This window comes from Equus caballus, chromosome 10 (genome assembly GCF_041296265.1).
Source record: "Equus caballus isolate H_3958 breed thoroughbred chromosome 10, TB-T2T, whole genome shotgun sequence".
In the NCBI taxonomy this organism is placed as follows: domain Eukaryota; kingdom Metazoa; phylum Chordata; class Mammalia; order Perissodactyla; family Equidae; genus Equus; species Equus caballus.
In genome coordinates this window covers 86,787,795-86,811,357 of record NC_091693.1, presented here as the reverse complement: position 1 = coordinate 86,811,357, position 23,563 = coordinate 86,787,795, and the positions used below count along the sequence as shown (strand labels likewise).

The following is a 23,563-nucleotide window of genomic DNA, read 5'->3' as shown; positions in this document are numbered from 1 at the left end:
CTGGGGTGTTTTTCACATACATCCAGATGTCAAAGGATATTGTTTAGTTTTGTTTTAAAGTCTGAAAAAAATTTTAACAACACAAAAATTTTCCTTTTCTATCAATTCCAAAATTTGTTACTTGTCCCAAAAACCAAGAAAATCTGGCACTAGGAGTACATTTTTCCCCCCAATTCCTTGTATAAAGATTGATACATTCAATCTGATGGAATCTAACAGTAAAGCAACTTCCAGCTTAAGATCCCAAGATCAACATTCAATCCACGTTTGTGTAACAAACAACAACACCCTGAAGGCCTTCAATTAATTCACTTAAATCTCAAGCTTGACATTAAGGGCTCAAGAATGAAAATAATCTACATACAATTCCAATGACTGTGCAAAAAGCAATAAAATAAACTAAGGGGAAAAAATTAGTCTAGCATTAAAATATTAAACCAGAAACATTCAGTATAAAATGTACCACCTTGAAGATTAGCAAGCTCATTTAACATTCTAAAGTAATTGTGCATAAGCTGAAATGATCATTAATGATTCTGCAGAGGAATTTAAGCACAATGGAATGTATCTGAATCATCCAAAAAGTAAGCAGATACAATCATGGCATCATATAAATGCACAGCAGCCGAGTGCTCAGAAAGGCTTCTTATCCAAGCCTGGATAACAAGTCACTTAAAAAACATTTAAACACCTCTCATGATTTTTCACAAGGGTTTTCCAACAAAAATTATTTTCCTAGGATAATATGCAAGTCCTTTAATTCTGAATGACTTTCAAAATCTAAGATATTAAACAAATAAACAAAACAAGAAAAAAGCATCAGTCTAGCTGGGATCCCAGCCAATGAAAACTGTACTTCATGGAAGAAAAATAAGTCCACAGCCTCACAGCGAGGATGGAGACAATCACTCCAAACATAAATGAGTGTGGATGTTATTATGCAAATCAGAGTACTGAAGAAAGAGGAAGCAGCCAGTCCTGGGGTGAGTGACCAGAGGTGACTACCTTTAAGAGTCCATGAAGGACACATGCCCGGTTAGACATCTAGGGTTAGTGGTACCCTGACATTGTCTCTCTCATCTCATGACGATGCTCTCAGAACTGAAGTCATAAAGGCTTTTTACTTGGACCTTACAGCCCTTCAGGCTTACTTCCCTTCATACTAATATTTGAAGCATTGTTACAGCTTGTGACATCTACTCTACATGTTTCATTACTTAATACCATAACTAAACTATGACCATATGTAGTTACGCCATATGCAAAAGCATATAATGTATACCAATTTGCCAAAGTTATGTATTTCAAAACCACTGATTACGTGCAGCAGTTATCAAATACCTACATTTTATAAGATTTGTGAAACCAACAGAAAACTCTTTGAGGCAGGAGCTATTCAGACAAAAGCTAATTAAAGTAAGAGTGTGAAGCTATAAGGTATAAAGACAACCTAGCCAATGTGAAAAACAACTGTAACACAGCTGTAAACCTTTGTTGAATAAATATCTTAACTTCCTGTGCATGACTTTAATCTATTGTTTAATTCCGGGTCAAAATGAAGTAACCCAAATATGCACTCTGTTATATAAAAGGCCCAGAGGATGAAATTACATCTCTCTCTAATAAGGTCCTTTGAAATCCTATACGAGAGTAACTTAGCAGCCAAATTATTTTTCTTCTGCTAATGTTGATTGAGCAGTAAATAACAACTAAGAGAAAAACAAACATGTAAAATTAAGTGTTTCAGAACTTTGTTGAGGTTTCTTACATGACCCTGACCTACCCAAAATTTTAGTACAAGTTCAAATGCAATCATTTCATCAATCTCTAAAGATAGCAACAGTGCAATGCAATTTTCAGGAGGTTGATTTTAATTTCCAGATGTTAAATAGCTGTATACAAAAGTATTCAAATTTCAGTGCTGAGGTTGAAACAAATTAAAAAGTCTTATTTGAAAACAGCGCTGCTGTGACGGCCTTAGCCTGATGACGCACTTAAGCCCTCTCCGCGTCCGCTTCTGCATCTGTGAGGTGAAGGGTTTGCAGAGGGTAATCTCCCAGGGCCCGAGCACCTGTGAAGCAAGTCCCCAGCCCTCCGTACCAAGCATGGCAAGAGGAAAAGGAGACAAAGTGGGCAAGACGTTTAACGCGAAAGAGATGTGAGTGTGCCCTTGAATCTTCCTAAAGATCCTGGTGTAGAAAAACCAAGACAGACTCCAAGGCCCACCTAAGCCCTTTTATAATCAGCAGCTTGAAAAACAAATACTATCTATTCTATAGTCATCAGTCTTCACATCATTTCTGGTGATAGATCTGAGAATTAAAGAAAAAGAAAAAAACGGACAAAGATGGAATTTTTTTTCTTCTCGTGTATTAAAACTCAAGATTTTTGTCGAAGGCACGAGTCAGAGCGAAGGACTGAAGAATAAATAGGGCATTTTCCCAGCAGATTCGCCCAGCAGTTATTGTTGGCTTAGAAGCCAGATTGCCTGAGTGAAAGTCCTGCCCCCTCCCACTAGCTGGGCGACCGCCACCTATCCACTGGGGACAGTATCAGTGCCCACCTCATCGAGCCGTAGTGAGAGTTAAACGGATCAATAATACATAAAGCAGGCAGCGAGGACCACGTGAGTGTTAGCTGCGAGCATCGGGAGCTCACAATCCAGGTACAACCCACTGTCCACATGTGGCAGCCACAGCACTTCGGGCAAAACAATGGCAGCTAAGCAAAGCTAGCAGGCAGTGTCTGTCCTTTCTGTCATAACTCTCCTCGGCTCTCTGTGCCATCTTTCTTCCACCTTGCTACCCTGGCTCCTGTCAAGAGAGTTCACATGAACTTCTTACTATATTCACCCTTACCAGGGTATTGGTATCCTAAAGAAGTCTGAGAAGAGACACCAATCTTTAATCCAAGAAGATATGAAATGACACAATTTCATGTACTGTAAGACAAGCACTTTTTCATCTGACTCAACTGTCAAATTTGACCCAACCACATCTAAATAAATAGGCTCTTCTTTTTGTTGGATATTCTGACGTCCAAAGAAAACAGAGCGAGCAGCTTCTTCCAAAGATGAGAGGTATTTTCATTAACCGCAAAAGAGTTTTTCTCTTGTCATTTCTTAATGACTTCAATGCAAAAAAATAAACTTTCGATGCTAACACACAGTCTTAAGTTCCAGTCAATGTGACCTACTTTGCTAAAGGAAAACTGAAAATGTCTCTCAATTATCCATGTATTGAGTTCTAGGAGATCGCCCACCATTTTTTAAAATAATGGCTATTGCTAATCTTCTTTATACAACATAAACCCTTAATCCTACCATGCTTCCACCCACTTTCTGATCTTGTGTGAACAAATGCACTTCCCTCCTAAGTTACTACATAAAGGAATGCCATCAAGGGAGAGCAGCTGGGAATATGCAAGGATACACGCATTCTCTAACACTGTCAGAGTCAAGGGTATTACCTCTGCCTCATGCCAACATTACCTTCTTCATTCTGACCTCCACTAAATCCTGTTAATTATCCTTCTGGAACAACTGGAGTCTATTCTCCAGTGCATCCTTCCCCCCTGTCATCAACCTCCTCTTGTTTGGAAAAGGTCCTCCCTTTGATGACAGTTCTACTTCTCTTTAAACTCATGAGCTTCTCGTACCTCCTTGTCATCTTCTCTGCATTGAATCTCTGAGATGCCTCTTCTCGCCACAACTCTAATAGGACTGGATTCTGAAGTGCCACCATGACCTTTTATTCAGGGAAATAAAACAGCCTTTTTCTCAGCCCCCGTTCTCCTCGACCCTTGAAATGTCAGGCAGGGATGATCGATTCCCCCTGGAAGTTATCTTGGTCGCTGGCTCTGAAGACAGTCGTAACCTGATCTTCCTTTTGGTTCCTTAACTATCTCAGTCTCTCCTGATCCATCTTTCTCCGTCCACCTCATAAACCTGGGATTCTCCTAGGTTGAGCCTTATCCTTCTGCCCTTTTGCCAGAAATCATATCCTCCTATATGCAGCACCTCAAGGAAAATACTGTTCTGGTGTACGTGGTCAGCCTAGACAGCTCCTCCAGGGCACAACAGACCTACACCAGTTACTAGTTTGACGCATTCTCAAAAGTTCTAAATTCAGACACATCTTTCTCTGCCCTAAAGTTACCGACACCTGCTCCTGAACCCTCTTACTGTAACTCCTAAGCTTGAAACTCCAGGATAATCCTTGCCTTTTCCTTCTCCACATCCACCATTCACCCTTCCTCCTATTAACCCTATTTGGCTAGTTACCAAGTTCAGCAAACTTCCTTTTCAAGTTCTTTTCATTGACTCTTTCCATGCTTTCTTTCCACTGTCACATCATTAGTTTAGGCCAAGAGTTGGCTAAGTATGGTCCACAGTCTGCCACCTGTTTATGTAATAAAGTTTTATCGGAACACGGCCCTGCCTATTCATTTATGTATTGTCTATGGCAGCTCCCACACTCCACCAGCAGAGGTGAGCAGCTGCACAGAAACCGTATGGTCAGAAAACCCAAAATTATTTACCGTCTTACCTTTCACAGAAACAGTCTGCTGCCTCTGCGTTAGGCCCTTTTAGGCTCACACACAAACTGCTTCCCGATCCCTAACCATCTTCCATGCCCAGTTTCACACCTTCACTAATCTTCCTACCATCTGGTTAATTTTCCTAAAACATCATTCTAAAAATATTACTCTCTTGCTCAAAGATTATGTGGCTTTCCATTATGTCTAAGATAAAAAGTCAAAAAAGACAGGGCAGTATCTTATCCATCTGTGTCCTTCAGGCAGTGACAAGCACCACGCTGGACACCGAGTAACATGTAAATACCTAAGCTTGGCGTCAAAGCTCCTTTCAGCCTGGTCTCAGGACTTCTCAGCCAGGTTTCCCACCGCTCTGCATCTGCATCCCCACAAAGCTTCTGACTCAGTAATTCCAATCCATCCACAGTTCCTGGGCATGCCTTACTGCTACAGAATTCACACTTTTGCGTCTTCGTTCCTGATACTGGCCAGGTGAGGACCCACCCTCTGGTGTGCATACAAATTTACCCTGCCTTTCAAGATCCAGTTAAGGTATGAATTAGACTATCTATAATTTCTTTCTTGACCTTTCTTGAACAGTTTCCCCAATGATAACATAGTCCTTATTATTCTATACTGTTAACCTGACAATGTTATTTTGCTTTCTTGCTTAAATTCGGTATTATCATGTGTTTGTCTTTTCATCCCAGTTCTCTCAAAATTTAGCATTAATATAGCATATTATATTAAATGTTCAGGTATACCTGCTCAAATATTTTTCAGGAAGTAAGTATATAAACAAATAACTCATTGAAAGCAGATACAATAAAGATCAGTGACTCCTGTCTCTCCCCAGAAGACATCTGTCCAAATCTAGGGACATTTTTGACTGTCACTAAAGAGAGAATGGGGGAGGGAAGGAAGTGCTACTGACATCTAGTGGGTAGATACCAGAAACGCTTCTAAACATCATACAATGCACAGGACAGTCCCTCACCATAAGGAATCATCTGGCGCCAAATGTCAATAACTCTGAAGTGGAGAAACTCTGATGGAGATGAGTTCTTTGCTAGGTTGTATCTCCAAACACAGCAATGAGAAAATCATAAATACTTGTTCACTATTTTCTTCTAAATATTTATGGCTTTTTGTTACTTCGACGGAAAACACCAAGAGGTGAATGATGTCTCACTACCTATTCAGCCATGTGCTGGCTCCTTTGCCCTTGAGAGAAGTGAACCCAGCAATCAGTAACCTGCATATAATATGCGATTGTTGGAAAATTTGGAAGAAAGCACATCAAAGGAGAATTCACTGAGTGTGGCAACATACACATGTGGCATAACTCAGTGATTACTAGTGTTATGGTAGTAGGACCAAGAAGCTGTCTGAAGTAAACTGACATCTCCGTCACCTCTAAAACTGGGTGCCCCAGAGCTCAGTCCTTTTAATTTGTCTCTATCTAGACTTACTTTCTTGGTGATCTCAATGAATAACATTTCTTTAAATACTATTGATACCCTGAAGCCTCCCAAATTTATATTTGAAGTCCAGTCTTCTCTCCTGAGATCCAAACAGTTATATCTAATGGACTCTCCAACATTTCCACACATATGTGTAATATCAGGTAAAATGTAATGTGTCTCTATTAACTCAGTGGCTTAATACTCTCCTGGGAATCTGTCCTCTGTGCTGTGCCTCAGCAATCCAGTCTTCCTCAATCTCTGGGCTCCGCCATCTTTCCCTGAAGCCTCCTCCTCTTTCATCATGATGGGTGAATGCAGAGACCAAAGAATCGCTCCACGGCTTCTCACTGCCTCAGCCTGGAAATGATACGCACATCACTGCCCCCTGCATTTCATGCACCAACACTGCTTATGTGGTCCCGTCTAAACATAAGGAGGCTAGGAAGTGTAGTCCTCGATGCACCAGAAGAGAGGAGTATGAAACAGGATTGGTGAAAGCATGGCAATATTTCTGCTACCACGTCTAAAACTGAACTCCTGATCTCCACTCTCAATCTGTTCCTTCTAAGTCATCTCATCTCAGTAAATGCCAATCCTATCCTTCCACTGCTCAGGACAAATACCTCGAAGTCATCTTTGACTTCTCTGTGTCTCTCACAATCCCCATCCAATCCATCAGCGAGTCATCTTGGCTCTCCCTTCAAAGCATATCCCGAATCCAACCATTTCTCACCAGCTCCACTGCTCTCTTGTCCATTTCACATCTGGAAACTTAGAATAGTCCAGGTTCTACTCTTGTCACCATACAGTCTATTTTCAACAGAGCTGATGGGGTGATCTCTTAAAAACTTAAGTCACATTATGCCATCCCTAGGCTCAAAACCCTCCAATTCCTTCACATGTCACTCAGAGAAGAGCTCCAGCTCTTATAATAGCCTAAAACCCCTCCTCAATCTGTGTGCCTCCAGCTCCACACTCCCATCCTGATGACTTCCGTATCTCCACCACTGCCACCAACACTGGCCTCCTTTCTATTCCTCAAACATACCAGGCATGCTGCCACCTCACATTTTTCACAGTGACTGTTCCCTCTAACCAAAACCACTTTCCCCAAATACCCACAGGGCTCGTTCCTTCACCTCCTTTGAATCTTTGCACAAATGCCATCTTCTCAGTGAGGTCCCTGACTAGTCTCCAAAAACTGTAGCTTCTCCCACCTACCCAACTTCCTTCCAGAACTTCCTGTCCTGCTTTCTGCTTTATTTGGGGGGGTGTGTGTGCGAGGGAGATTGGTCCTGAGCTAACATGTTACAAATCTTCCTCTTTTTGCTTGAGGAAGATGGTCACTGAGCAAACACCTGTGCCAATCTTCCTCTATTTTACGAGGGATGCTGCCACAGCATGGCTTGCCAAGTGGTGTGAGGCTGGTGCCCGGGATCTGAACCTGGGAACCCCAGGCCACTGAAGCAGAGCACAAACTTAACCACTACACCACCAGGCCAGCCCCTTGCTTAATTTGGTTTTTCTCCTTGCATTTATTACTGTCTAACATACTCTATTTGTTTACTGTTTGTCTCCCCGCACTAAAATATAAGCTCCATGAGAATATTATTTGTCCATTTTGTCCACGAAGTATTTCCAACTCTTAAAACCATGCTTCAAATATAGCAGTTCTCCACAAATATTCGCTGAACAAATTAGCAGCCACTGTCCAAATCTCATTTTAAAATAACTTTAGAACTTGTCATAACATCTTACAATCTTACACTAAACTAAAATTGGGGGAGGATAAGAATCGTATTATATTTAACTTTTAATCCTTAGTTTAGCAAAGTTCCTGACAGAGATTGAGAAATCTTTAAATATTTGTTTAATTGAATGTGTTGAATTATCATTCAGTTTTCATACACTCTGCTATCTTGTGACTGCCTGTTCAAAATATTTAGTAATGAAGATCGTGCAGCTGACCTGCAATCATAGTGGAATAACTCACATTTCTCACCAAGACCCATGATATTTAAAACCTCTGCTCTTTGTTTAAATACGTTGAGATCAAGTTGAGTTGTAATGCATACTTTAAAACACCAACTTTTCCAGAAGGGTCTGAAAACCATTTAAGTTGATCAAAGCAGGTAAGATAGCGTGTTTAGCAGCACAGATTCTGGAATAAGACAACGTGAGCTCACATTCCACCAGCACAGCTTTCTAGCTGTCGTGACCTTGAATGAGATCTCTAAGCTCAGCTTCCGAATGTCCTTCCTTAGATAGGGTACAGCAGAGCCTGCCGCACGGAGCTGTGGAATGGTTTAACGAGATGGGTCACATAAAGCACTCAGCATGATGTCGATCAATGAATGCAAGCTCTTTCAATCAGTGAAGATGGGTCATCTGCTTATAGTATATAATAGTATACCTTAATAGTATACCTTATAGCAAAAGTTACATTGCATTAATTTTTCCCATTTCTCAAAATTATTAAAGCATGAAAGAAATAGATTACATTTCTCCTATGAATAGTTATTTTCACTTTAATTCATAAGGTAGACTTATTTGACAATTGATACACCATATATAAGTTGTAAATTCAGATAAGAGACTTTGGTACCCAATGGCACCATAGCTCTTACTTGCATCTATTCTAACCAAACAAAGTGCTCAAAGCTGCTGACCAACCAGGCCAGGATCAGCAGGTACCAGGCTCTGGTGCCCCCCATCCTCCTGACCAAGTACATGGCAGACTGCGCTACATTGACAACATTACTCTTCCAGTGAGCCAGGAGGGAGCTTCGGGTTCCTTCCCAACATGGGCAGCTGCTCACAGGTGCCAACTGATCACAGTTGACGGAAGAAAAGCCTAATATGCATTTCCTCTCTAGATCTTGGCAAACAGTATGCAACCACAATCCATACTCTGTATAATATAAGGCTCCCTTTCTCCATAGACATGTATATTCTAAAAATTGTGGGAAAGTTTTAATAAATTAAATTATTATTTTAGAAGGTCATAGAAGATAATTCATGGAATCTTATGAATCCTTAAACTCATGCAAAAATACAGAAATCAGAGTTAGAAAACTGTTCAAAATGAAAGAGTAAGTCTTAATGACTAATAAAAAGTAAAATATATCTAACGAATCGACTTTGTAATCTCACAGTTTAGTACTCTATTATATAACTGCAAAGTAAATTGGCAACTTGGAGTTACAACAGTTCTGAAATTGTTTGGCTTTAAGCAGCATTCCATTGAACCCTGAAGTATAGCGTCCAGTAGGATGGTGTAAAAAATACATGTTGTAAACATGATTCTTTTAACTAGTTTAGATGCCAAGTTCTTCCAAACAGATTGTACCTTCAAAAATAATAATCTGATTTTGGTTAGACTTGAAAATAACATTGTACATATCCTGCTCAAACTGATCCAGAGGACCCAAGAAAAAAGCTGGAATAATAGGGTTTCAGGATTTTGATAATGCCACATTATCAAAAACGAAAAATTTATTTAAACAGAAAATAATCAAAATAATTTCCCAGAAGAATGATGAAACACTGACAGGAACTGATGATTCTGAAGCTCTACATCTAGATGCTAAGTTGGATGGCACCTTCAATTCCACTCAACAGATAGAAACCTGTCCAAATGGCTCAGACAGCCACACAGGTTCTAAGACGGGCTAGTAGTGGCTATAGTCAAAGACGATACTATAGAATCTCTAAGAACAAGGAGCTGAGAAATAATCTGAAGTTATTTGGTATTCTAAAGGAGAAAAAAATAGACAGAAAAGAGATTAATTTACTAAACTAACTCTAGAATTTTAATACATATTATTATGAGGTTTGAGGCAAGAAAACAAATACTATTAATATCTACAAATACACATGAACTTCTAAAAATACTGCTGAAACATATAATATATAATATGGATCCAATGAATGTATATTTAGACCTCACTAACTGAAATAAGTCTTCAATGATATAAGTCAACTGATTCAGTAACATGTTGACACATGTAGGAATATTCAGGCCCTTGAGGTCTAGTATTATGGAATGTAATCCTACCACAAACTGTAACTTATTCAACCTACGGCATTTTACTTAGCAGCCATCACCATTTTATTGTATAACACACAACACTTACAATTAACAAACAGCATTTTTTTTCCAAACCTTCTAGCTTGATGATAAATTTAAGCCAGACTCCCTCTCACTTTGATAGGAATGGATCAGACCAGAAAAACTTTCTGGGAACATTCAGCACCACCTAAATAGGATTTTAAAACATCTTGATATAAGGATACTACAGAAGCTATAAAAACAATAAATATTGCTCAGCCTTTATTTGAGTACCGGGAATATAACATATTTCACAGTATCAAAGGAACTTCGATTATCAGTATAGATAATTGTTGACTTGAGTGCCATGGCAAGTCAACTCTGACTCCCAGTAACCCTGTGGACAGCGGATCAGAACCCTGCCCGGTCTTTCTGCACCATCTTCTGACCTTCCAGGGCTCTATCAGACAATGCTCCGCTGCTGTTCACAGGGTTTTCACGGTCAATTTTTTCAGAAGTGGGTGGCCAGGTCCTTCTTCCCAGTCTGTCTTAGTCTGGAAGCTCTGCTGAAACCTGTCCACCCTGGGTGACCCTGCTGGTGTTTGAAATCCCAGTGGCACAGCTTTCAGCATCAAAACAACAGGCAGCTGCTACAGTAGGACAACCGACAGACGGCTGCTGTGGGTCCCTGATCAGGACACGAACCTGGGCTGTGGCGGTAAGAGCACCAGAGCTTAACCACGAGACCACCAGGGCTGGCTGGTATAGACTCTGATCCTGCTATGTATAACCTACGTTCATACTTACTTCTATTGACAAGAACAACATTTAGTGAAAAATTGTAATAAGCTAAAATTGGACATAACTTAAACTGCTTCTAAATATGAAGTTCTAATATAGCATTTCAGTCAAATATTAAAGTTAAATCTTACTTTAACTGCTTACCTCTTAAAATTCCCTAGATCTTCTAAGCCAGACTGTAAAATAAAATCCATATACAATGAAAAAAAAATTGTTGAAGGAGCAAACTTTGGTTTGATCACGTGCTGTTAAACTAGTGTTACATGCGCGCAATTTTTAAAAATATAAGTAAAACACAAATTCATGAGCCAGTAAGCCATTCTGAGGTAACATTTTGCCTTTCTAAAGTCTGTCAGGCTATTCATCAACATACATTACTAACAGTATATAAAAGCTCTTGATGAAAACCTTTACTGAATGTCAGCAAGAATTGTGCTAAGAAGCAAGGATGCGAGATGAACAAGTACTCTTAATGTAGCAGAGAGGCAAAGAAACGGGTAAGATTTCAGTTCTGTGGGCTACGTTCTGGGATGGGGTAAATGCCGAAGGATAGGGCACACGTTGTAGAGGCCCATAACCCAGAGTGGCTGACAGCGTGGGAAGAACGAAGCAATCAGAGAGGCCTGCTCAGAGAGAGTGAAAGCCACAGTGAGTCTTCAATATTTACAAGTTTCCCAGGAAGGGAAGAGGCCAATCTTGGAAGAGGCTACAGCACTAGTAGGGCACAGAAACCTCAGAGAACCTACGAGTTTCAGGGAACCGAAAGAAGCCAGACATAGGACATGAGTGACACAGGCAAGCAATTACTGCTGTGTGCTCTACCACACGCTTGAGACCTCCTCCTGAGGGCGTGAAAGGACCTGTGAAGGATGTGAAGTAGAAGAGGATACGACTAGGTACATATTTTAGAACGACCACTCTAGAAGCTACTTAAAGCAGAAAAAGACAGTCAAGAGATAAAATAAAGCTCCAAAATAAGGAGATGGAGCAAAGAGAACAGCTTTGAGAGATATTAAAAACTAAAAATGGACAGGACTTTGAGAAAAGATGATGGCCTGTTCTCTGACTTGACTTACTCAATAGCTGATGATGCCATCCACTGAGATGGTAAGGACTGGAACAGACAGGAAACAGAGAAAAACTAGGAGAGGAGAGCTGAGGAGTTCAATTTTCATCTGCTGAGCCTGTAGACCTAAGTACTTCTAGGCAGGGGAGATGCGCCAGCAGGTAGTTGGTGATGCAAGAATGAAGGCATACTCATTAAAGATCATCTGAAGATGTCAGGTAACTGTAACAGCAGCTAACGTTGATGAGCTTTAACCCTAGGCCAGGCATGTGCTAAGCCCTTCATCTAACTTATTATCCTCCCACTCTACACAAGAGGAAGAGTTTAAGTAATTTCCCAATGATTGAGAAATATTTAAGTGTCGGGGACGTCTGATTTCACAGTTCAGTCCTTGCCCACTAGACAACACTGTGTCATGCAAAATCCATTACAGGTTTTAGGACCTGGGTCCTAAACCTGGCTCCTAAACGTGGGTGCAATTCTAATCTCTGCTATTTAAGAGTTGTTTGACTTTGTTTACGCCATAGTGTCCTTATCTGTAAAATGGTGACAACAACCACTACATCGCACGGATATGATAAGGACTGGAGAGAGTCTATGGAAAATACTAGATGGAGTGTTCACGTGCCATAAATGGCACCTACTGGTACATCTATACCTGGAGAAAGAATTTTTCTTGAAGAAAAATAGCTATGTTCTAAGTAAATCCTCTTTCATTTTATTAACTTTCTTTTAATTCCACCCTATTTGTTCTGCATCTCAATAAACGCTAACTTTTCAAAAACTTTTGAGACGTTAACATACTCTGCAAGATTTAAAGTCATTTCAAGATTTCAACTAAGAAGAAATCATATCAATGGAAAGGGAGTTGATGCATTATAGTGATGAATATCAAAACTAGAAAACCCGAGAGCACTAAGGCATGTGGACGCTATGATGAAGAGAGCAGTAAGGCATGTGGATGCTATGATGGAGAGAGCAGTAAGGCATGTGGACGCTATGATGCAGAGAGCAGTAAGGCATGTGGACGCTGTGATGGAGAGAGCAGTAAGGCATGTGGACGCTATGATACAGAGAGCAGTAAGGCATGTGGATGCTGTGATGGAGAGAGCAGTAAGACATGTGGATGCTACAATGTAGAGAGCAGTAAGGCATGTGCATGCTGTGATGGAGAGAGCAGTAAGGCATGTGGACGCCATGATGGAGAGAGCAGTAAGGCATGTGGATGCTATGATGGAGAGAGCACTAAGGCATGTGGATGCTATCATGGAGAGAGCTTTGGACTTGGAGTCAGAAGACCTGGGTGAAGTCCCAACTCTGACGCTTACCAGCCATGCCAACGTGGGCAACACATTTAATAGTCCCAAGCATCCCTTTGCACATGAACAAGATGAACATATTGGCCTGTATGTTCTTCTAAGTCTGAGGATGCTGAAGAAGGAGGAAGGATTTATGATGTTTATAAAATCAAAGGTATTGCCATTAAAACTTGACACAAACGTCAAGCTTCCTGTGGCTTAAAGCAGAAGCACCCACTCCCGACGGTCTATCAACCCCCCACAGATCAGGAGCTTCCATCTGTCTCTGACCAGATCACAACCCTCAGGCAGAGAGCTAACGCGAGGGAGGAGAAAGAGAAAGGGAGAGTGGAGAGGATTCTTTTCTTCGCTCAAAATCTCTTCCAGGCTCACTACAAATTCAGCAGCTGGGTTTGAGCTGAGAGGCCAGAAGGTCACCCTAGATTGTTGGTTTTCAAATCTTGCTGCATGTTAATAACACTGGAAACTTAAAACAAAAGAATTTTTTTTTTTAATACTGAGCTGCACAACCCTAAAATATCCATGGGAGGAAACTAGATTTACAAGGGCTGGGTTTCACTTTGTAAAACGTGATATGAAGCATCCCAGGTAATAACCTCACTCTAAAGTCAAACAGAAAAACATATTCTCTTTAACCTCCACTGCACTGAAAACAACAATTCGAAAATCCGTTCTTGAGTAAACACACACCCTACGGTGAGTAACGGAATCTACGATCTGGGTTTGTGGGGATTCCACTTGCTCTAGCTCTGAAAGTTCCATATCCAGGAAACCCCTGGGCCTCTGGAAAACAGGAACAGCTGGTCAATCTAAAACACACACACGCACGCACACATGCACGCACCCACACAAACCTGTAAGGAGCCCTCAGAGTGTTAGAACAAAGTACAGATCAACAGAGCCCTCTCTTGAAGGATAGTCACTAAGCTGACACCACCATTTGCTCAGGTACCTACATGGTCACACCCACAGACCTCTGACACCACTGGGATCCACAGACATGCAATGGCATGGGTGACACACTGTCATGCCGACTATCATCCATTTTGCCAGAGTCCATGCTATGAATATTTAAGTTCAATAACCAGCATTAAAAGAAACCAAAAAACTACTTTGAAGCTCCTGCCTGCCCACTGCCATTTGTCTACGTTTCTAAAAAAGTCAGGTAATCTTTGAGGAATAACATCTCTACCATTTGACAGATTTTTTATAGTTTTATGGCTTTGTAATTTTTTGTTACATTTTTCCTGTAATGATGCAATGTGAAACTAAAAAGTACTATAATATACAATGAAATTAGACAATGGTCATGTCTGTATGTAAGTTAAAGACTCGATTATCACTTCTTTTGAGTGAATACTTAATAGAAAACAAATTAAATCAACTTGGAATGGCCTGAATACACCAGAACAAAGATTCCTCTGTATTTTAAAGTTGAGCTCATCATAACCACATTGTTATACACAAATACACGGTCCTCGGTTGCCTGATACAAACAGACTCTAAGATGTAGTCATGATCATACAATCTAATAAAGAACAGCATCAATCGGCACAAGACACACCTGGTGGGTACACATGTCCCCTTACTTGTGATATCGATAGTGGTCTGTAGGGGAACAGCTTAGGCCACAGTTGGTGGGAATGTGGGAGTGTGGGGCAAGACCTCCCACTGACTCCAGTTCCACACACTAAAGAAATAGCATCATGGAGACACTACTAACAAATTAGCAGAAAGGCCATCTAAATCCTTTCCCTTTGAGAAATCAGAATCTTAGAATGATTGCCACGAGTCTTGTGCATTCTTCACTCTGCAAAGAGGTTAGCACAAAAGGAAAGCCCTTGAGGACTGTGGTTGCCACCCTTGAAATGAACAAGCAGCATGCTAGTAACATACTTAGGCTTCTGACATTCAACAATACGTGTACCATCTAAGCACACCAGACGAAAACCTCATCAAGGAGGTGTGTAAAACCGTGGAGACTGTCTAAAGAACCCAGCAGCATTTCAAAGCCCTCATCTCTCTACCACCAGCTTTACAAACAGTCAATCAAGGGAGACCTCAAAATTCGATATTGTTAAGCAGGAGCAGCATAAATTTCCAAAGGTCTGCATTATGGTCTTGAAAGAGAATTTGAAAATCAACTAAAAAATATGTTTAACAAAAAACTTGCTTCTTACAATATATTCCTTTCAGTATGAGTTTGAGTAGCCTTACCACAACTTTTTCCAGCAAACCTGAGATTGGATTAGGACTTACTGATTGTTCATTTAAATCCTGGGAGTCTTCCATGTGGTTGTCTCACGTCTCCTGCCACTCCCAAGTAGAAGCAGCTTCTTCCTCCAGTTGAAAACGGACTATCTAAAACAAAAAGACGGAAACACAGGGGTAAAGTGAAAAAGTTATCTTTTTAATTTATTTGTGAAATTACTGCAACATACTGCGGTTCACATGCTAACCAGTAATCTATAGAAGCGTTATCTTTAAAGAACAAAATTCATTGATACTGTCCCTGTAGCTGATAGAAATAATGATCTGGAAAATCACATCATGGTAAAATTGGGATATGTGAGCAGCTGCTCAGGAATCCTTCACATAAACTAAAGCGCCTGAGGACAGCCTTGAGGCACGGTCTGTAACAAACACTTAGCACACTGTTTTGCCGCGAGAGCTCTGAATTAAGCAATTCACAGATTAAACATTAAGAGTTTGCATTAACCATTCACTTTCTAAAGAACATAAAATTGAGAAAATACAATGTGTATGTTAATATGATAGCTTTCTATTGCAGGAAAATTTGTCCAAATTACCAGAAGATCATTACTCAGTTCTAAAGGGTGTAATGTTATAAAATACATGCCCAATTTTAAAAAGAGGATGAAAGTAAGACTATTAGGATAAAGAAGGTATTACCAACATATATGGAAAGGACAACTGGTCAATAAACTACGGGAAAACAATCAGTTACCTAGTCAAAGAAAGTTAATCTTTACTCCACGGCATAATTAAAAACTTCTGAGACAAACTGAAGTTTAGAAAACTTTAAGAAGGGGCCAGTCTGGTGGCATAGAGGTTGAGTTTGCGTGCTCCCCTTCAGCAGTCCATGGTTCACGAATTCGGATCCCTGGTGCAGACATACACCACTCATCAAGCCATGCTGTGGTGGCATCCCACATGCAAAATGGAGGAAGACTGCCACAGATGTTAGCTCAGGGGCAATCTTCATCAAGCAAAAAGAGAGGAAGATTGGCACAGATGTTAGCTCAGAGACAATCTTCCTCAAGCAAAAAAAGGAAGATTGGCAATGGATATTAGCTCAGGGACAATCTTTCTCACCAAAGAAAAAGAAAGAGCTCTAAGAAAAATAGCATACCTTTTTTTAATTCCAAGATCGACAAGGATTTCATAATAGAAATAATGGAATATAATAGAAAAAAGCCAGACACCCCCCTTGAATACACACACACACACACACACACACACAATAAACAAAATTAAAAGATACACAAAAATATAAAAAATAAATATCTGCACAAATATCAAACACATGGACTAATGTCCTTCACATATAAAGTGCTCTTACAACCCAACAGAAAGGGGCATACACATTCCTACAGAAAAATGGTCCATCACCACAAAACAATGTTTAAACACCAATAAATGAAAGGCAATTTAAAATAGCAATGATACATTTCTAGCCCTTCAAATTCTAATTCAAAAAATAAAACTAAGGGCCAGCCCAGCAGCACAGTGGTTAAGTTCGCACCCTCCGCTTTGGTGGCCCGGATTTCGCTGGTTCAGATGCCAAGTGCGGACACGGCACCGCTTGGCAAGCCATGCTGTGCTAGGTGTTCCACATATAAAGCGGAGGAAGATGGGCACGGATGTTAGCTCAGGGCCAATTTTCCTCAGCAAAAAGAAGAGGATTGGCAGGAGATGTTAGCTCAGGGCTAATCTTCCTCAAAAAAAAAAAAAAAATTAAATTAAAAGAACATGAGGGGTTAAAAAAATTTATGTAAAAGGTGTTCATCATAGACATAAATACAGGTATAAATTATTAAACTCACATTTTAAGGAATATCTAGTGACATCAAAAATTTCTGAAAATATAATTTAAGTGGGAAATAAGTATTCCAATCTGCAGAAACAATATGCTCCCAAATCACTTTATTGAACCTTCAGCATATGCAGGGTTTCGCTCAATTTTATATATATCTATTCACATATTCTCTACAACAACCAAGTAGACAAGGTTTTAATTTCTTTTCTTTTCTGCTTTGTAATATTGTCTACAATAAAACTGTTACCTTCCTTATTAGAACACATTTTAAAAATTAAAAAGGAAATTTAAAACGTGAATTGTAAATTGTCTTATGCATATACAAACAGAGACACAGATCACAGTTTTTTTCAATCTTAAGAGTTAAAAGTCATAAAACGGTAACTTACATGTGTGTAATGTGACAGTCTCAGTAAGTTATTGATTAAAAATACTCCAACACCAGAGAAGTGTCATTTTAAAGAAAAGCATAATTGAAAGCTCACATGAAATGGGCCCCGGAAGAGTAGATATTAAGCATACTGAAAGGTGTGGCAGTACATACATTTGAATTCAGGAAGATACGCAGGCAGGGAGTTCTAGCCTTAAAGATGTCACTTTCTGGGGTTGGGGTGTGGGCCTGAGAAATGGTGACCGGAAAAAGCCCATCTCTGTCTCTCAGCTCGCACCTCCATCTTTCTTCTCCCACCGTCCCTCATCTCCTCACACGCTGGACTGGCTCCTGGCATCAAATCTGGGTCTCCCTCTGGTCCTAATTCTTGCTGATGCTTTGCTTGCTTCTCCTACCCTAGCAGACCTCCTGATCCTTGGTCCTGAGCACTGCTCCCTCCCCTCGTGTCCAGGACCACTCCAGCTTGCTCGGGTTTGCCTTGGATATGGTGCACACCATCGTAAGTAACTGCCACTAGTCCAACTGATGCTGACCTGTCTGCCACACGAGCCCTTCCTCCATCCTCCAGGATGGAGCTGTGGCCGATCATCTTTACAGCCATTTTCTCCTCACTACCTGGATAACACATTAGCCAAGTGCTCTCTTGAAGGGGAGAATCCGATGTTCCTTTTCACTCTAACAGGTAAATGGGGACGATGAACAGTAGAAACATTGTACCAGATTACAAACAGAAGGGACCACAGATTCAGCTAAATAAAAACAAAACAAAAACTGCCTTTCTAAACAGAGAAAAACAGCCAAAACGTAAAAGGACACAACAGATCACGGAAAATATCTTCAGTAAATATTACAAATGTGATATTGAGAACGAAGAAATTAACAAAGAAAAGTTTAAGGGCCTGTTAAGTGATTAAGCAAGAATATGAAAACACAAATCATATAAGAAGATGCAAACAAGAAACAAATATATGGAAAAGTGTTCACTCTCACAGGTGCCAAAATATGTCCATTTAAGCAACAAGTATACATTTTGGATTACCATATATATATATATTCAATAATCAAACCACTTTAAATATTGATAATACCCATTGTCAGAAAGGATACAGTGAAATGGTGTCTTCATGCAATTGCTAGTGATAATGTCAAGTTTTCTAATACTTTTAGAAAGCAATCTCACTGCATTTTAAAAGATATAAATATGTTAAACTCTTTTACCCAATATTAACTTTCCTAAGGAGTAAACTTCCTCCCAAAAAAGTCACAAGGTATTCAGTACAGTGCTATTCATTATAATCAAAACTAGAAATAGCCTCAGCTTTGTAGAGGATTGATTAAACAAACTGTGATCAATTTAATATAATGTAATGAACAATTTAATATAATGTAATAAAAACGACATAGAAACACAAAAATTATTGATTTTGTATTGTGAAAAAAATCAGAACAAAATTTTAGCTATGCTAACCCAGGTACAAGTAAGCATGCATTTGGATATTGATTAAAAGGAAACACTGAAAAATAAAAATAAGTTGATAAAGAGTTATATTTTTGGTTTCACATACTTTATTATTGCTGATTTTATTGTCTGTGCAATAAATATAATTTTATTTTTTTCCATTATAATACAAGAGGACAGATAAGTAATAGCAAATGATGCTAAAATGGTTTTACAAGATCAGCTGAAACTACAGCAGCGAAGACGAATTTTCTAAGCAGACCCTTTCTCCACGTGGCCCCTGCGGCTTCTTCCACATAGATCACATTTCGAAGCCAGAGTAGTGTCTTCAAGGGTAGACACCTTTGCTCTTTACTTGTGTTCTCTCCAGCACCTAGCTTGGTGCCCGGAAAGCGTTAGGTGTTTAATAAATATCGACTGAATGAACAACACAATAAATGGTGGATGAAATCAGGCATAATGTATCTGACGATGTGAATGAAATATTGAAACAGCCAGATAATTTAATTTTTGAAAATTCTGTTTCAAATATGTGGCTATTTTAAGAAAAATTCTGTTTTGTCCTACATTTTTCAGGTATATCACTGACTTCATCTTACTTTTCACTTTGTATAAGGACAGAAAGAGTAGAAACTTTGGGGGACGTATTATTTGCTAAACCAGAGTATGGTAACTTTTCAGAAAATTCAATACTGAGACTTAATCCACTGGTCTTTTCCTACTCGCCTGACCTAACAATAAAATATACTTATAATAATATGATCGTTGAGACCAATTTAACCTACTGTTTACTTATAATACAGCATGCTGTTTTAGTTTCCTGGGGCTGCCGTAAAAAAGGCACCATAAACTGGGCGGCTTAGAACATCAGAAATTTATTCTCTCGCGGTTCTGACAGCAAGAAGTCCCATATTAAGACACAGGCAGGTCCAGGCTCCCTCAGGAGGCTCTAGAAAAGAATCCTTTGTCTCTTCCTAGTTTGCACTGTTTGCTGACAGTCCCAGCTTCCCTTGGCTTGAATCCATCACTGAATCTCTGCCTCCATCATCACAAGTATTCCCTTCACATGGCCTTCTTCTGTGTGTATCTCTGCACCCAAAGTTCTCTGTTCTTATAAGCACACCAGTCATTGGACCAGGACCCACCCTAATCCAGTAAAAGCTCATCTTAACTTGATTACACCTGCAAAGACCTTATCTCCAAACAAGGTCACATTCACAGGTGAAGGGGTCAGAACTTGAACAGGTCCTTTAGGGGACACAATTCAACCCACAACACATGTACAGTCATCACAGCGAAATGATTATTAAGACGCGATCAAAGTTTACATGCAATTTTTCCAGAAAGTATATGTGAGAATGAAATTAAGGATACTGATCATTAGGCAAGAAGTCATCATTTTCTAGAAGCACCACCATCTCAGGGCACTGGTGATAACTTAAGTGAAATTAAAAATTAAGATTTCAGGAAAGATGTTGGAGCATAAGAGAATTAAGCAAAAACCAGCCTTTTCTGGTTCAGCACCAGTTCAGAATCTATTCAACATTCCAGTTGGGGAGTTATTTGCATCAATGTTCCATGTTACAACATAATACTTTGCTTTATGTTTCCTTAAAATTGAGATTAATTGTTACTTAGTTTAACTTTTTTACGGTAACATGAATTGCTTTCTTTGCCAAACACACTAAGGTACTAAAATATTATGAGCCCAGTGATTTTATATTATTGAACCAAGTAAAACTATCTAGGCAGACACAGTATTATTTTACATCATAATTTAGCAATGGTTGTTATGCTAAATCCTTTAACATTTAGTTTTCACAAATATATGAGAAAAAGACAAGAACACTCTTCAAATCAAGCAAGAGAAGTATTACCTCATAATAAAGATATAAAATTAAGGAATAACAGTAACCTCATGCTGTTTTATGAGGCAATAATCCAGTTCCCAGCTCTATTTCAAGGCCATTCCCCCAGAAAAGGTGAATTTAAAACAGGAATAGTAGCAACCCCACCCATTCCATGTTAGGTGATTTCTCCTCCAGTGAGGGTTTCTATACATAGAAAATTGATCATATCCTTTTCTTTAGCTCTGCTCTAGAAGTAAGCTATAAACTCGTGTCTTAGAAAATTAGAATTAAAAAAATCAACAATTCTTCTAATTTAAATACATAAGAAGTTTCATCTATCAAGTTTTAAAACAATTCTCAGAAATGGAAGGAGGCCTGGTCCAGGTGGCAGAGGCAGTGAAGGACCCCGTGCCTTAAAGAAAGAGAAGATGTTGAAGGAGTTATAGGAGTCTGTCGAGTGTGTGGATGCAGCCCTAGTGCTCTGTCTTTCTAATCAAACCTTCAGGAACAACCAGCTTGTCCGAGCATGCTCTACTCCGGCTGAAATGATGAACACGAGGGGCTCTCGGGGCCAGGGCTGGCAGGGGATGAGGACAGAAGCTGCACCTCTGGATTACGCACACCAGTGGCACAGCCTTCCACCGGTCTTTCAAGCCAGACACCGGGGCTCTGTCACTGGCTCCGAGCCCACTCCTCTCCACATTCAATAAACTACCAGTCCTATCAGCAGGTCACAGAGCTCCCTCAACTCTCTCGACGTTTCTCTCCTCAATGCCACGACAGAGCTTCAAGCCATCCTTGTCACCTGCCTCCTGAGGGTTTAAAATGGTTAAAATAAAGATCTGATTGTAGCCTCTTAAAACAATTCAGAGCTTGATCCTATCCTTAGGATAAACCAGAAATTCCTTAATCCGTCCTACTTGAAGCTGTGCAGTGCCTAGCAGAGCACCCCTCTGCCAAAACATCGCACAAAGAGGAACTGGCAGTCAGGTGCTTTTGCTCCCTGGGGCCACCGTCTGTCACCAGTAGGAGTCCTGAGGTAGCGCTCCACCTTCCTTCTCCCCTAGTCCCTGTTCCACTGTCCCCCCATTCCCTCACCTCTCATTACTGTCACAGTGCCCTGCCGCCAAGGGCTAGGCATGGCACCAGGAGTCACCTGAGAGGGGGCGCACACAGCAGAGGCCACGCCTGCCTCCTGCCACAGTGCAAAGAAAAATGGAGAGGGAAAGAGACTGCCTTCCCCTGCCCGTGTTCCAAAGGTCCAGTACACAGTGAGGGAAAGATGCAAAGATTACAGGCGGCCAAACCTGTGTTCCGGCTCAGACCCCGGGTAGGGAGGGAGGTGCTGGATAGTCCAGCCCAGAACCTCTTTTAACCCAAGTGGAGGCTTCGAAGAATCTACATACACATGCAGAATTTCCTTGGACAAGGGAAGCGGCCTTGCATTATAGACTTTTCATTCAGACAGCTCATCTATCTATCATTTGACTTCCGGATTTTCAAACGGCAAGTATATTTTCAGAAACATACCGTGTACAAAATTGAGGTTTGCTTGTATGGGGGTATATTATACACATACAAGATACATCTTACGCTGATCCACATTCAGCTTACAACCTCTTAGATTCCCCAGTCTTTTCCAGTTACACCAAATCCCTTCCACTGAATGACTCAGCGCAATCCCTTCCCATGGCTTACGATGTGGGCCTGTGAAACCACCAGGCTGAGCCTCTTCTGGTGGCAAACCATCTAGGATATAAACCTTGGGAGCTCTTCACAGCCAGGCAGAAAAAGCTGGTCAGCTAGGGAGAGACAGAAGGGAGCTGACCCAGAAAGACGAGCAGAAGCGAGGACAGCAAGAAAGTCCTGGCAGAACGTAAACCCTGGACCTGGTTACTCCAGAAGCCCCACGGTTTCTATGCCCTTCCTGCTGCTTGGTTGTCCAATTCTTCCTGGGATTCACGCGCTAGCCTCACAGTCTTCAATTAAATTCTCTGCTTTACTAAACATATTGCCTAATATAAAACTGCAATTGTATAGGAAGTCTAATGACTTACATTCTCATGACATGATTGAGAAATTCTAGCTGGGATCAGGCGTCAAGAAGGGCACTGCTTTCGTGTCCCATGTACCACGTTACCCACGCTGCCCTCCAAATTTCATTAATGGGTCTGTGAAGCTGGGTTAGGCCCTGGTTGCTTCCAACTGCTCAGGCAGCATGCCAGCGAGGGAAGCCAACAGCACAAAGAATAGTGAGCTCCAATTCTACGGCCTACTGTTCAGAGGGGGAGAGGGGCCTTCTCCGACCACGCATGTGATGCTCTTCCCACTTGTACCAAAGGAAAACAACAAAGGTGTCCAAGAAACATATCTGGGCAAGCAGTCATGAGCACGCTGCCTGACTTCAAGCTCCATACATGGAGTCACGCTACAAACTAGATGCTGGGCTCTTTTTGAACTGTTTACTAAGATAGAGCGTGGACTTTGCAAAATGGTCCATTTAACACAAAATGTTTAATAAGAATGAGGCTAATTTCCCATGCTAGAACATGGTGACAAGCTCA

General features: G+C 40.5%; 1 protein-coding gene across 42 annotated transcripts in view; it reads right to left on the bottom strand.

The window, feature by feature from the left end:
- The window catches only part of EYA4 (EYA transcriptional coactivator and phosphatase 4), a 296,334-nt gene that overhangs the window by 212,113 nt on the left and 60,658 nt on the right, over positions 1 to 23,563 (bottom strand). For all 42 annotated transcript variants that reach the window (XR_002811047.2, XR_002811046.2, XM_070223904.1 and 39 more), the window contains exon 2: positions 15,499 to 15,600. Coding sequence is in view for 40 of the 42 variants with exons in the window: in XM_070223904.1 (XP_070080005.1) it covers positions 15,499 to 15,531 (33 nt within the window). In the remaining 2 variants the exon portion in view is untranslated. The remainder of the gene's footprint in view (positions 1 to 15,498; positions 15,601 to 23,563) is intronic.